This window comes from Arachis ipaensis, chromosome B1 (assembly GCF_059453495.1).
Source record: "Arachis ipaensis isolate K30076 ecotype BB chromosome B1, ASM5945349v1, whole genome shotgun sequence".
NCBI lineage: Eukaryota > Viridiplantae > Streptophyta > Magnoliopsida > Fabales > Fabaceae > Arachis > Arachis ipaensis.
Genome location: NC_142436.1, coordinates 42,055,185 through 42,071,225, shown reverse-complemented (window position 1 = coordinate 42,071,225; position 16,041 = coordinate 42,055,185). Strand labels below are relative to the sequence as shown.

Below are 16,041 nucleotides of genomic sequence, written 5' to 3'. Positions count from 1 at the left end.
TCCAAACACTTACCTTAACAGAGACAATGTCGATCAACAGACCAGCACAACAACGACGACGATTATGCATGCCACAGTTGACTCGATTTTTTCGAGAGGAAAATCGCACGACACATCAGCTTAGATTAGCAGTATTAAAGAATAGGAGAAGAACAAGAATCTTTGTTTCTTAGTGGAAGAAAGAGGGATAGAAGTCAGCGTTTTAATGTTATGGAGAAAAATTATATCAAACACATCACATGATGTCATTTTAACCAAAACACGCACCAAATCCAATACAACGTCATTTTTGGAGTGCCAATGTAGTTGGAAGTAGTTCACCTCAACTTTTCAATGGTCAGTGATAGACAAAAACTGCCTGAAGGATTACTGAGTTCTAAATTGCAATTTCGAGAACATAATTGGATAATTATTAACTTTAGGGATCACTTTGAAGCGAAAATCTAACTTTGAAGGGATTGGAGTAGTAATTAAGGAAAAGAGTATTTATAAGAATGGTTTTTTAGGGATGATACTAATGTTAAGGAGGTGTTAACTTAGATCCTAAGTTGGGGTGGTTCTTGAAAGGAATAAGGCAAATTATTAGTCGACAATAATCTAATAAATCAGTAGCAAGGATAATTTCTGCAAGAAATTTGAATTCTCAAATCACTCTTCGTCCAAAAAGTATAAGATTAAGGTTTTATATCACAAATGAAACATGTGTCTTTATCTAGAATGTTCAAATATAAGAATTTGAAAGAATTCGAGTAGGACCTATCTTATTTTATTGCGAATCTAATCTTAGTATGTATTAGGATATGCTTCTTATGGGCCAACATGCATTTAGAAGAAGTGTTCTTAGACCAACTATTACATTGGATTTGCTAGTGAATTTTGTCATTACACGCTATGTAATACTAAATAGAAAGATAAAATTAATTAATTTGAGTTAGTTGAGTGACCAAATTTATTTATTCATTTAAAGCAAATGTTGATGATTCGAATTTCACCTTGTGTATATACTAATTTATTGGCCAACAATAAACCTTTAAATAAAATTCAGATTCGCGACAAAATTATTGACAATGAAAAGAGTTTTGAATAAAATTGAAGAGAACAAGCATTAAGTTTTGACAATCCAACAAAAAAATGTCATTGATGAGGGATCATATTTAAAAACTATAATAATATTATATGCAGGAACGGATACATGGGGGCAAGTAGAGGCCTGGTCCCCTCAGCTTTAAAAAAAAAAATAGTAATACTAGTCAGAAGCCCAACCTAACACAAATAAAACATTAAAATTTTTCTAACATTAAAATAGTAATTTCTCTTCACGTTTTCTATTCTTTTCTAATCCTTTTGTTTCCTAACACGCGGCGTCCTCACTCCTCAGTCCTCACTGGGTCATATCACTGAGCCATTGCCCTGTCTCTACTCTCTAGTGAAGTCAAGGTATTTATTTTATTTTTCAATTTTTCTATATAATTACATAAAATTATTAATTAACAAAGTACATTATTTTATTATGGTATGGAATAATTTTATTCTTTTGTATTTACATAGATAAATTATTGACTTATTTTTAAGATTTATTCTCTCTTATTTTTTTATTTTATTTTTTAATGAAATTGATAGTGATTTAGTGAAAAAATTATTATTATTGATGTTTAATTAATAAAATATACTTAGACTTTGTTTATTCATGTAAGTATATAATTATTTGAGTTAATGTTGGAGTTGAAACAAGTCAACCCTCTAATCCTATTTCACAAGAAGGTCAAGTAAGTGAGCTCTCTAATCTTACTCAAAATACATATCAACATGAAACTAAAGTACCAAGATTAGAAAGAAATGTTGATATCTCTTTACTAGAAAGGGATCCAAGAAAGTGACGTTCAATTTGGCAGTATAATGTCAATGAACGTGATAAGATTCGTAGAGCATACATAATAGCTGGGCCATACCAACCAACAAATATTTGCTATCCAGCTTCTGGTAATAACAATCACCGTCGATATTTTCAATCTTCTTGGTTTAAGAAATTTTCAAGTTGGTTAGAATATTCACCAGAAAAAGATGCTGCTTATTGTTTGCCTTGCTACTTGTTTAGTAAACATTATGGTGCTCGCAATGATGGAAAAAATGCATTTCAGAGTTAGGATTTAGTAACTGGAAGAAAGTAAACAATAGGGGTAAATTGTGTATTTGTATGTCACGAGGCTTCTATTTCTAATTCTCCTTATAGTTTATGTGTGAAATCTTGTGATGATTTAATGGCTCAATCTAAGCATATAGACAAAGTTCTTGATAGGCATAGTGATGAAACTATTGCAAATAACCGTTTAAGGTTGAAGACATCTATTAATGCTATTCGATGGCTTGCATTTCAAGCATGTGCATTTAGAGGCGATGATGAAAGTCCTGGATCTTTGAATAGGGGGAATTTTATTGAGTTAATTAAGCTTTTAGCTTCCTGTAATCAGAATGTTCATATGTTGTCCTTGAAAATGCTCCTGGAAATGCTGAATATATATCTCCCAGTGTTCAAAAAGATATATTGCATATCTTTGCTAGAAAAGTGCGTGCAACAATTCGAGAAAAAATTGGTGATTCTAAATTTTGTATAATTATTGATGAAGTAAAAGATGAGTCAAAGCGAGAACAAATGTCTGTGGTTTTGAGATTTGTAGACAAGCACGGTTGTGTTCAAGAAAGATTTTTTGATCTTATACATGTTTCTGATACATGTTCTTTGACATTGAAAACAAAAATTTCATCAGTTCTTTCTCGTCATAATCTTGATGTCCAAAATCTTAGGGGACAAGGGTACGATGGAACTAGTAATATGCGTGGTGAATGGAATGGATTGCAAGCTCTATTTTTGAAAGATTGCCCTTTTGCTTATTACATTCATTGTCTTGCTCATCGATTACAATTAGCACTTGTTTCTGCAGCCAAAGAAGTTTGTTATGTTCATCAATTCTTTTCAAAATTTACACTAATTGTGAATGTTATGACTGTTTCTCCTAAACGTCATGATCAGTTAAGGGTTGTTCAAGCAAATAATGTTGCAAACTTAATTGCCAATGATCAAATTGTGACATGCAGGTAGTGGACTTAATCAAATTGATACTTTGCAAAGAACTGGAGATACTAGATGGGGGTCTCATTTGAATTCTGTACGTAGCTTGTTATGCATGTTTGATGCTACTTGTGAAGTTCTTGAAAAAAGCACCGAAGAAGGTAATTTCTCCACTCGTGGTGATGCTAGTGCTGCTTATGATGCTATCACATCCTTTGAACTTGTCTTTGTTTTGCATTTGATGATAAATATTTTGGAAGTTAGTCATGATCTTTGTCAAGCTTTGCAACGAAAAAATCAAGACATATTAAATGCTTTAACTCTGGTTTCTACTACGAAGACTTTAATCCAAAGAATGAGAGAATCAAGTCGGGAGGCTTTCATAAAAGAAGTTATATTATTTTGTGAGAAACATAAAGTTGAAGTTCCTGATATGAATGCATTGCATATTCTTAGAAGAGGCCGGACTCGCAAAATTGTTGATCAAATTTCAGTAGAGCATCATTATCGTGTTAATTTGTTTCTGGCTGTAATTGATACACAATTACAAGAGCTTAATGGAAGATTCAATGATAATATGGTGGAATTGCTTACTTTAAGTTCAACTTTAGATCCCAGAGATAATTATAATTTCTTCAGTGTCAACAAAGTATGTGAATTAGTAGAACAGTTTTATCCAGGTGACTTCAGTGACCAAGAGAAATTTCACATTAGAATGCAAGCTCAACATTATGAACTTGATGTTCCTAATCATGTTGAATTAACTAATTTGTGCACAATTTCGGAGTTATGTCAAGGATTAACGAAGACAGAAAAGTCTTTGACATATCCTTTGATTGATCGTTTGATTCGCTTGGTATTAACTTTCCCTGTTTCAACTGCTACAACTAAGAGATCTTTTTCAGCTATGAATATTGTGAAGAATAGACTCAGAAACAAAATGGAAGATGAATTGCTTGCTAATTGTCTTTTGATTTACATTGAGAAGAAGATTGCTGAAAGATTTGATACATATTCTATTATCGATGAATTTTATGATATGAAGAATCGACGTGTACCACTTCGTTAGTAAAAAATACACTTTTTTTGCACTTTAAATATATATCTCTATCAGTATATTTCTGTAATGCATCTTACATTATAATTTATTTGCATATATTTTTTTATATTATATATATTATTGGCCCCATGATAACATTTCTAAATCCGTCCCTGATTATATGTATACAAACATTAATTACCAAATTAATTATTCATATTAAATATATACTAAAATATAAATTATTTATTAAAATAAATTTAATAACATATATTTAATAACATATATTTATACACAAATATATAATTACTACATTAAATAATTGATGTGAATAATATATTTTATTATATTATATTATAAATATTTTTTGCCAATACTCTCATATTAAGATTCCAATGCAAATAGAGATGTCATCATGTCTGCAACTCTAATTGATTTGAAAGTTAGAACTGAAGGCCAGTGTCATATGCTTCCCCAGCATTCCAATCACTGGGGATAGGTTTCTTGGGATGCACCCAAACAAGCCTTTCACCACAATCCATTTGGAACCTTAAGGTGATTTTACCACTTGGTGGGTTCTCATAATCAAAAACTGTTCCATACACCCTTCGCAGTGGACTCCATTCTTTGTAATCTTCCTGTAATAACATTGATGATAACATTACATCGATGTAAACACACAAGAAGACAAGCAATTAAATAAATGGAAAATGAATGGCAACACAAGAAGACAAGCAATTAAATATATATATATATATAGTCCTTTATTAGTTTAAACATTAGAAATTGATACATTAATAAGAATTTTAGAGTGAATACATAGCTATCATCAATTTAAATTTTCAGAGATTCTCTTAAACTATTTGTCTGGTCAAATAATTAAGTAATGAAAAGTCTAGAGGGCCAGCAATTTTTATATTTTGTGGCTAGCACTTAACTATAAAAAAAATGTGAGTGATCTCCCACCATTGGATGTAATCTCACATCATTAAAAAGATTATTAATGACCAATTGATGGTTACAAAACACAAAAATTGCTGACCCCTGATATTCCTCGTTAAGTAATATTTACATTGATATAAAAATTATTTAGTAAATTAAATAAATGTGTATATGTATATATTTACATGTACCTGCCACAACTGAACAGCAGCAACATCACATTTTCCACCAACATTGAGAAGCAAGATAGCAAAGTAATAAGGATTATTGCTCTTTTCATGGATCTTAACAAGAACATTGCGGTTAGAGTATTTACAAGAGACCCTCTTGTATTCAATGTCCACAACACCATATTTCATCAACTTTGCAGAAGCAGCTGAGTCACGTGCCAAATTTGAGAATGCATGTTCGCTCATTATGAACTCTGTTCTGTCTCCTTCACCGTAATCTGTTACTACTACACGTGTTCCATCTTCGTCACAATATTGTGCTATTTTACACCGAATCTGAATTATCAATTTATCATGTAATTAATTGGTAAATACATATTCACTATATATTATTTCTAGATTTAATTTGGTAAACTTAATTAATTAAAAATTATATATATCATTTAGTATTTGTCACTAAAAAAATGGAAAAATAAATAAAAGAGAAAAAGATAAATAAGTCATTGACCTTTTTGACCCATAAACATTTAAATTTTTGAGAATTTAAAAATAGAGCAATGCTAGAGAACCAAAAGGGTATTAGCCAAAAATCAGCCAAAATATTTTTAGGTAAATTCAAAATCTCTACGAGTTAATATATATGGATATTTCTTTTGCTAAGTATCATAATGTTTCTTTTTCATACTAAATGGATGTTCTTTTATATATTTTTTGAATTTTTTTGTATTGCAAATGTGAATGTCTCTATTTTTTTAAAAATTTCATATTTTTTTTTAAATTTTATAGATATTTAATTATTTTTGTTAAAATATAACTGGATATTTCTTTTGTTAAGTATTAAGATGTTTTTTTTTTCATATTAAATGAATATTTTTTTTATATTTCTGTAATTATGTAGTTTGTAGTCTCTTTAATCATCAAAACGGCACCTAATATCCCATAACACAGCTTCCCGTTGCTATAACCGGCAATCATGGTGCCCCAAGACACAGAATCTCGTTCTGGCATTTCGTCGAACAATTCTCGCGCGCGTAGTCTCACCAATTTTAACAAACCCATGAACCATGGCATTATAAGAGACAACATCCCTGTGAGAATTCTCATTGAACAGCTTGTGGGCATCGTGGACGCGGCGATGGAGGGAGTAAACACATATGAGGGCGTTGAGGGAGAAAGGATCAGCAAGAAAGCCGAATTTGGAGGCCTGGGAGTGTAGCGAGAGGGCGATGGAGATGGAAGAAGAAGAAGGGAGGAGGGAACATGCCTTGAACGCAAAAGGGAAAGTGTGGAAGTCAGGGGCGAGGAAAAGGCGGCGGAGGGTGACGAAGTTGTAGAGGGCAGAGGAAGGGGAGGAGAGGAAGGTGTGGGTCGTGGTGATAGAAGAGGAGTGGGTCGGTGATAGAAGAGGAGTGGGTCGCGGTGAGGAGGCGGAGAGGGCCTGACGGTGAGAGAGAGAGAGGTTTGTGTATGTGATTGTTGGAGGTGGGTATGTTAATGTGAGAGAGAAGAGGAATGTTGTTTTTATAGGTTTTAATTAGGTTTACTTAATTAATTTTAAATTTTTAAAATTTTGAATTTAAAAAATTTAAAATTAATTATTAATATAAATTAATGAAGTTTTGTTTAGTTTTTGACTAGTAACCTCTTGGTTCCATATACTTTTCCTTAAAAATATATTTAAGTCTTTGACCTTCTCAAAATCTAGACATATCGATTTCTAAGTCTAATTTGTCTTATTTTAAAAATTCTTCCACGTGTGCATCCGTATATCAGTCAGGTAAGTACAACAGAAGTCACATTTAATTTTTCTATTGGGTCTCAAGTGAAAAGAGGAATCAATTTATATAGGTTTTAAAAATGTCAGAGACTTAAATGTATTTTTAAGTTTTTAGAAACTTAAATGTATATGGACCAAAAGATTAAGGACCTATTAGCACTTTTCTCTAAATAAAATTACCTGATAGCATGCGCCGCAACCACTTCCACCTTTCCAAATATCACCGGACACGGCCGCAACATTGCCACCGTTGACAGTCCTTCCGTACTCGCCATAGCCACAAGCTCCCCCTAAAGATATATAATATATTCATCCACAAACCATTGTTATTACATTTTTAATATTATAAGATGTGGGAATTAGATTTTAGACTTTTTTTCAGGAGGTTATAAATACATCGTGGAATTCATTATTACAGGAGCTTTTGAATATTCTAATGTTATGAAAAAATAATTATTTTTCTAAAATTTAATGATTAAATATAAAGTTTATGAATTGTTTTTGGTTTGTCTTCATGTATTTCAATTAATTCAGTCCATCCAAAATTTATATATCGTCATTGCTAAGTTCGATTTAAATATCAAAAGTTCTTGTTAAAAAATGAATAAGTATATAATTAAGATATATAAAACTTAAGAGAGAGAGAGAGAGTATATATATAAATAAAAAAATATTAAAAAATTATCAAAATTTATAATTTTTAGCTCTTAATTAATAATTAATATTTAAAAATATGAAATAAAAGTATCTAATTAAATTACTAGATTAAAGAAACTAAAAATGGAAGAACCGCACATATTGATTTTGTCTTGGAAAAGAAATAAAATGAAAGAGTATAGGGCTATACATACATGGATTCCCGTAGCCATCAGGGGTATTGTAATAAGATGCTCTTGATTTCCTATATGAATCCGCAAAACAGCACACTGCACTATTTAAGACCAATAATATGAGACAAACAACCCCAAGTTTGTGCATAAAACTAAGCTCCATTTCTATATAATATATATGGTGACAACTGACAAACACGTGGTCACAAATATGTAGGTGATGAAATAATAAAACTATATTTGAAGTAAGAATGATAGATAATAACTATTAACAAGAGAGAAGGCTTATAGTTTATAGTATGAAATTAACACAAAAACATGTGGTGTCATATTTATAGCATAGTAGTGCTTCCTTATTGAGGTACCGTGGTGACCCACCACTTTTTAGTTTCTTTCAACGTTACGATTATTGAATGCTTAAAGATTCTCATAATGATGTGTAAATATTTTTCAAACTTGGCTGCAGATGATTTACTTACGGGCAAATTCTAAAAGTCGGCCATCGGATATTTTTTATTTATAATGCGAGATTCGAATTTCTAACTTTTTAGTTAATAATGTTAGGTAATTAATATTTTTAATTAATTTTAAAATAATTTTGTTTATTTTAAATTATAAATTTAAATATTGAAATTCATTAATAATATTAACTAACTAAAAATTAGTTCTCCACACTTATTATTATTAATCAAATGATTCATTACGGGGCAGATCCACGTATAATTAGTCACCAAAAAAAAAAGATCCACGTATAATTAATGATACATAAATATAAGCATGTATGTTGAGAGCAATCAGCATGCAATATTGATCCATGTTATCAATGTTTTAAAATTTTGGTACGTACATTCTTATACTAATGTGAAAGTTTGACATATTCTTAATTAATCAATCGGAAATTATACTAAATGGAATATATAACATTCAGTAATTAAGATTTTCAACAATTTCGTTTTAGTTTCTAATTCTTGGTTAAAATTCTATATATTTTTCATTAATGTAATTAGTTGTATAAATGCTAACAAATATTTTTAATTAAATTACGCTAACTTTGTTTACTAATATTTATATCGATTTTAATTTTTAAATTGATCCAAATCGAACTACAAATATGATCTTATCTCATTATTAGTGCAAATAAAATATCAGAATATTTCTACATCCATATAAATAATTCATCCAAATTATTCAAGTTACTTTTTCTAGACGCGCCTCCCCCATACCCTCAGTCGTTTGTCATACACGCGCCGCATATAACATAAAGCTTCTCTGCTGCGTGATAAACCTTTGTTCAACGTAAATTTTCTGCTGCAACGTAAATCTTGTTCTCTACTCGCGTTTTCCTTCTTCTTCTTCTTCTTCTTCTTCAAAGTAATAAGTTTCGTCGTTCTCCTCTGTTCGCGTTTTCTTTATTGTTCTTCTTCTTCTTCTCTGCTTGCGTTCTTCCTTATTGATCTGCATTGATGACTTCAACATAATAAGCTTCGTCGTTCTTCTTCTTTTTCATTTTCTTCTTTGATCGTCACTTCTGAATCGAAACAATGAATGATTCAACTTCAAATCAGTTGAATAAGAACGATTTGGATTATTCTTCTGAAACGAATCATGCTGATGAGGTTTGGATTATTCAATTTTCAATCGAATTGAATGGAATGCAATTGTTAATTTTATTTGAATTGAATTCAATGGACGTAGGTGTTTTTGAATCTGAATTGAATTGATAATATCTAAATTGTAGACAGAGGTGTTTCGAATTTGATTTTGTATAATTGATTATATTTCGTTCACTCAGTACTATACAATTGTTTCACCATGAGTACGTGTTTCGGTTCATTATGCAGAAAGCTGTTTGAATTGGATTTTGTATAATGGATTATCTTTCGTTCACTGAGTATTATATAATTGTTTCACCATAATGACATTTTCGATTTATTATGCAGACCAGGTGTGTTGTGGATGAAAAATTTATCCTAAAGGTGGGGATGATTTTCAAGACACTAGAAGAAGCTGGAAAGTTCTACAAACATTATTCCAAACTTGCTAGTTTTTCTACGAAATAAGGAACACGACTCGGAAGGGAGACGAGGTTAAGAATCAACTAATTGTATGCAGTAGAGAGGGGAGGTGGAAATCTAAGATATCTCCAACTTTGAAAACAAACCCCTCAGATGGGTTAAACTGTCCAGCTAGGATTTATGTACATATAATGAACGACGTCGGTCTTTGGATAATTTCCAAAGTCGTTCTGAATCACTCACATCCCTGCTGTCCAGACCGAGCAGAGATTCTCAAACAACACAGGGAAGTAAGCATGTTCGTGCGTTGCACCATTGAAACCAACGAGGAAGCTAGAACTAGATCGAGCAAAACTTACCAATTATTTGTAGTAGCAACCGGAAGCCACCATGAACTAAGTTTTATAGAAAAAGACGTGAGGAATTACATCACAAGGGAAGTAATGAATGTTTCTGAACAAGACGATGCCAAAGAATTTGGGAAGTACCTACTAAGAATGAAAGAGAAGAACCAAAATTTCTTTTTCGAGCTCAACCTCGAAGGCGATCACTCCATCAAACATGCATTCTGGGTCGACGCAAGAAGCAGGGCTGCATGCGAGTATTTCGGAGACGTGGTTTCATTCGACACTACCTACAACACAAACAGGTATTTCATTCAGTCACGTATAGTTTTAGGTTCAGTGAATTTACAAATTTTGGTTCATCGCTGTCTGGGTGCGTTCATTTATGCAGGTACAATCTGGTTTTAGGTTTTTTTGTGGGCGTCAATCACCACAGTCAGTCGACACTTCTCGGATGCGCGCTGATAAAAAATGAGGACATCCAATCATTCAAATGGCTATTCGAGTGTTGGCTCCATTGCATGGGAGGGAAGGCACCAAAAGGAATTCTTACCGACCAATGCGCATCGATGCAGAGGGCAATTGACATGTGCATGTCAACAGCAATTCACCGGTGGTGCATCACATCATGAAGAAGATCCTAAACAAAATAAACGGCTACAAGGGACACGAAGAAATCGAACAAGAGATGAGCCATGTCGTTTGGAACTCGTACACGAAAGACGCATTCGACAGAAACTAGAACGATTTCCTCACAAAGTACGGCCTCGAAGGCAACAACTGGCTCTCAGGTAACCAAGGTTTCAATTCGAATTATTTTCATGCCCATACCTTTTTGTTTAAAATCATGCACAGGTTTCGGTTTACCACACCTTATTGGTTCAGTTCATTCTGCAAAGCTGTACGAGGATCGACACATATGGATTCCAATTTATCTGGATCACCACTTCTGGGCCGGGATGAGAAGCACACAAAGGAGCGAGAGCATGCACGCATTTTTCAACAAGTTCATCACACACAACAGCTCCCTGAGACAATTTGTGAAGCAATACGACAATTGCCTAGCAAGCAGAGAGCAAAGAGAGAGAGAATTTGACGCTGCAGATTTTCACACCGTGATACCGTGCGCAATAAAATCAGTAATAGAGGCCCAGTTTCAGCACGTGTATACCCACGATTTCAGGGAAGTTCAAGCACAATTCAGAAGTAAAGTGAACTGCATCACAAGATCAATGCATTCCACCCTAGGTTTCACAACATACGAAGTCGTAGAGCAGGTTTCCAACTCCAAATTCAACAAGTTTTTTGTCACCTACGACGCAATATCACGAGAGGTAAAGTGTCAGTGCCTGCTGTTTGAGTCAAGGGGCATACTATACCGCTATTCCTGAGCGTCCTACGCTTCGAGCGAGTGGATAACGTGGCACTGAAATACATACTAGAACGCTAGAGCAAGAACATAAAGAGGAGGCACACATACATCAAGAGCAGCCAAGACGAGCCTCTACTGGAGCCAAGAAGCAAGATATTCGATGATTTAGTGTTTCAGTCGCACAATATTTGCAAATTTGCATCCGAGTCCAAAGAGCTGACCGGAATTTTGCACCGGGCGTTTGACAAGGTCATGGCCGAGATGCAAGAATATCAAGAGAGAAGCAAAGGAAAAAGTTCATTATCCCACGAAGAAGCGACGTTGAGCAACTTGAACGGCCTTCAAAGCCCGCCACGCGTCAAAACAAGAGGCCAACCCAAGAACAGACTTGGATCAAACCTGGAAAAAAAGATCTCAAACGCCAAGAAGAAAATGAAAAAAACAGCTCCAAGTGAGGTAAAATTGATTTGTTTTCGATGAGGAAAAAATTTATTTGTGCATTTTACTAATATATGATTTATTATGTCTTTTGCAGTTGAACCTTTTAGACGGCGGATCAAACATTCAATCAAGCTACAGCCTTTACAATGCATCGGATATGAATTATCCCAGAGAGGATTATACGAGTTTTAGTTTTTATTAATGTAATTTTTTTTTTCATCCATGAGCAAATTTTGGTTCACTAATGTTATAGTAGAGTTAATTTCTGACGGTTGTTAGTTTTTAATGAATAGTAACTTTTTTGTTTTTGATATTAGCTTTTGTAAAATTCTTTATTCAAAAGTCACTTTTTTTTTTAAATTGAAAGTCAACTTATTGTGCTATGTCAGAGAGTTCAGGTGTTTCTGAAACTGAATACTGATTGAAATATTTTTTTATAATTAGCTCTCTGCTATATTGATATATGCAATTTTTTGGTTCATCCAGTGTATTAATTTTGGTTCATTATGTTTTTTGGGGTTCTTAATCTCTTGATAAATACCCTGATTCCATTCACTGTGAACCTGGAACAAAACAACAGCCAGATAGTTTCAACAGATATATAAATTAATATCTCAGACCGACAGGACAAGGAGGAATCCATCTTGAATCAGATATAAATATTAACATTAGATATATACATTGATATTAACATTTACATTAATATTCGCATAAATACATTGAAAGAAGCATTGTTTGCTTTTTTAAACAAGTTAAACAAAATATTGTTAATTATAACCAGTCAATCATAGTATATCCTATTTACTATCTAAACCTGCAGATGCAAATTTACAATAAGGGTTGGAGAGGGCAGCAGATGGCTTCGGGAGTCTTATTGCTTCAAATGCCCGAATCACTTGGTCTCTGATTTTGTTCATTTCACGCAAAAGAATATTCAAACCATATTCGTGTCTGAAGTCATCAATCTCTTCCTACATTTCAATCAAAAGGAATTAGATACATAAGAAATAAACCCAATCGAAATAAGAAATGAAAGAATTGCATTAATTTTGAAACTACTTACTTGTGTCCAAGCTTTATATTGATATCTCTTCCTGCTTTTGATCTTTCGAAGATCAATTTTTCGAGCCATTTCATGACGTATATGCCACAATTATAGCTAAGCAAGAATTCAGTAAAATACAATTAATAGTATACAAAATAAAACACACTAAAAATATCACTATAGAAGAGAAAGATTTTTACTATGTACGTTGATCATTCAGCATGATATATTCTGCTTCTTCTCCCTCTCCATGCTCTATTAAGGGTTCTGCCCTAGCGTAAACCCTCATCTGGAAAATTATTAATCCCCGAAAGGGACACAAAAAGCTAATAAAGAGAAGCAACAATAATGAACCGAACTCCTTTCATGTACTGAATAATTTACAACAAAATAACTTACAACAAATTTGTTCAGCTTCACTCTTGATTCAGGTATATCTTTTTTCTTCTTATTCACAGGATCAAGCATATAGAATACCTTTTTTTGGACATCGGAAATCCACAACCACCCATGCCCTCTGTTGCAAATCGACACAAACAACTGAAGTTTGGGAAAATGATAGCATATTTCAGTTGAAACAATAGGAAACGAGAGAATTATCGAAGAATTTTTAGAAATGATAACTTACAAATGGATACAATGCAAGTTTTCTTTTGTCAAGGAAATGGCGATGGTGGGCATACTGATTGATATCGAACTTGTAGGCCTTCTTGGTCCTTGGATCAGTGTAGTCCACGCCATGGGTTCCCAACATAAACCTCTGCAAAATGAACATCAGTTAAATCACAAACGACCAGACAAGGGAATCTAATTGGCCAACACCACTGAACCGAACACAATTCATATGCTGAATAAAACGTGATAAACATTCAATCATCAAGAGAAAAATTTTCTTCATGCAAAAGAACTCAACAGAACACATCACAATCAGGTGAATCAATATGAACATCTCCACTGAACCGAACACAAATCATGCACTAAATAAAACGTGATTAATATTGATTCATCAAGAAAAATATTTTCTGCATGCAAAAAGACTCAACTGAACACTTGACAGTCAAATAAATCAACATGAACAACTCCACTGAACATAACTCGATTCATGTTTTGAATAAAACGCGATAAACATCAATCAGCAAGGAATAAAAAATTTAGCTTACCACAATATCCAGCGGCACAATGTATATTTTTTCCTGAAACCAGTGACCTTTTATTTGGTTAAGAATCATGCTATGTATAGTGATCACCTACAGGAAGAAAATTTATGAGATATAATGTATAAGAGTCTTTAGAAAAATCATTAACGTTAACACAATTGGCAAAGAATTTACCGTGCTTTCCACTTGTTGTTTGGGCATTAGAGACATGAAATGTTGTCTAACCCCCTCGTAATTTGCCTCATGCTTCAAGACGAATATGGCATCATATTCATTGCTACTATCTTTGGTCTGTTTTACATGTGTCATCCAATGATAACACTTTTCTATCAACTCCTCCGTGATTTCTTTCTTTTTCTCCGGAGTTTTGTAAAGTTCAGCAGTTGTGAAGCTTGCCTTGCCACTCGTTGCTTCACCAAATTTCAAAGCCGCCATCACCCCAGCATCTACCACCGCCTCTTCCAGGATTTCAAGCCGTGAAACAGTCGGCTCAGAGGGCTGAGTTGGTTGAGAGGGGGAGTTGGTTGAGATGCTATGTGACTTATCCTAAGGCTAAAGGAAGGCACATCAGCTTCCCATTTCCTAGGATGATTCGTTGGAGGTTCTGGCTCCGTATTTCTTGGTGAAGATTCCTCAGCAGCCTGCTTTTGTTGTTCCGATTGTTGTGCCGGTTCTTCTTCGAAGGGCTGCTGTTGTGGTTCCAAAGGGCTGTTGCATTAAACAGAAAACAGTTCAATAATGATCCCAAATTATAATTGTATTCCATTAAAATTAATAAAAAAAAATTTATGCACAACTTACTCATTTTCAGAAGGGATATAGATATAGTCATCTTTCATTAACTCTTCCTTAAGAGAACTCGGAAGAGATACCGCAATAGGATCCACAAGGAATGTAAAGAAGGAAGAAGTTAATGTTGAATAATTAGAATAGGTTTTGAGAAATCAAAATTTTCACATTGAAAAACTCACATTTCCAAAGGTTGGAAACGAGTCTCTTCTCGAACCTCAATTATTTGTAGCTCGGAAACAGGTGTAGTGCTACTGACATTTAAACATGATTTCCGTGTGATAAATTAAACAAAAATTATTACCTAAATCTAAAATTATTTCCGGGGTATTTTTCCTAATAACAGAGATAACAAATTAAAATAGAAACTGTAACACCCCAATTAGCCTAAGCTTTACCTCGCATCGTAAAGCAAAGATTAATCAAGGACTATGACAGTTCTGAGCTCATATATATGATATATAGAAGGAATAATATTATCTAAAAGCCTGATGAAGGATATAGCTCAAAAACAGGATTTAAAAGTGTAAAATGAACTAACGAAGCGTCTAACTTAACGCACAAGAAACAGATGTTATATAAGAAAGGATAATAGCATAATAGTATAATATCATAAGAGCTAACCACGGCTTGCGGAGTTTAAGCCGGCTAGCCAAATATATATAGGCAAACAGAAACTGAAGTTTTAAAATGGCTTATACAAGTTTTTGCTCTCTCTCAAATACAAGCCTCTAGGCCAAAGAAAAATACAAAAGTGAGAGATGTATAAACAAAATAAATCAAAAGACTCCAAGAGTAACAGGATCCTCCGCTTCTGTCACCATCCAAGCAACTCACCCTGATGGGTTGCTACCTGTATCTGAAAAACAACAGAAATATGGTATGAGAACCGGAGGTTCTCATTATGGTATCAGTACCCAGTGATGTAGGATATAAGATCCCGGGACGCCAGAGGCAATCCTAGGCTTCATATCCATCACAAGATTCAATCCTAAGGCATACTAAACAACACAGCATAATATGTAAAACCTTAACAAAACTTAAAACCTTAGT

General features: G+C 33.4%; 3 protein-coding genes and 1 pseudogene across 3 annotated transcripts; 3 read left to right on the top strand and 1 right to left on the bottom strand.

Annotated features, from left to right (window-relative positions):
- Positions 1 to 2,258: 2,258 nt before the first annotated feature.
- On the top strand, positions 2,259 to 4,136 carry LOC148576343 (uncharacterized). Its single transcript, XM_088502705.1, has 3 exons — positions 2,259 to 2,403; positions 2,469 to 2,951; positions 3,094 to 4,136. The coding sequence occupies exons 1-3, from the start codon at positions 2,259 to 2,261 to the stop codon at positions 4,134 to 4,136; spliced, it is 1,671 nt and encodes a 556-aa protein (XP_088358831.1).
- A 295-nt stretch (positions 4,137 to 4,431) lies between these two features.
- LOC107617757 (expansin-like B1) lies at positions 4,432 to 8,126 on the bottom strand. The gene is made up of 4 exons (XM_016319611.3): positions 7,847 to 8,126; positions 7,176 to 7,285; positions 5,240 to 5,554; positions 4,432 to 4,744 (listed from the first exon to the last, which is right to left on the bottom strand). The coding sequence occupies exons 1-4, from the start codon at positions 7,986 to 7,988 to the stop codon at positions 4,550 to 4,552; spliced, it is 762 nt and encodes a 253-aa protein (XP_016175097.1). The 5' UTR covers positions 7,989 to 8,126; the 3' UTR covers positions 4,432 to 4,549.
- Positions 8,127 to 9,740: 1,614 nt separating this feature from the next.
- LOC148576342 (protein FAR1-RELATED SEQUENCE 4-like) lies at positions 9,741 to 10,816 on the top strand. The gene is made up of 3 exons (XM_088502704.1): positions 9,741 to 9,770; positions 9,870 to 10,489; positions 10,576 to 10,816. The coding sequence occupies exons 1-3, from the start codon at positions 9,741 to 9,743 to the stop codon at positions 10,814 to 10,816; spliced, it is 891 nt and encodes a 296-aa protein (XP_088358830.1).
- Positions 10,817 to 10,879: 63 nt separating this feature from the next.
- Positions 10,880 to 11,992, top strand: LOC148576341 (protein FAR-RED ELONGATED HYPOCOTYL 3-like; annotated as a pseudogene).
- The last annotated feature ends 4,049 nt before the right edge of the window (positions 11,993 to 16,041 follow it).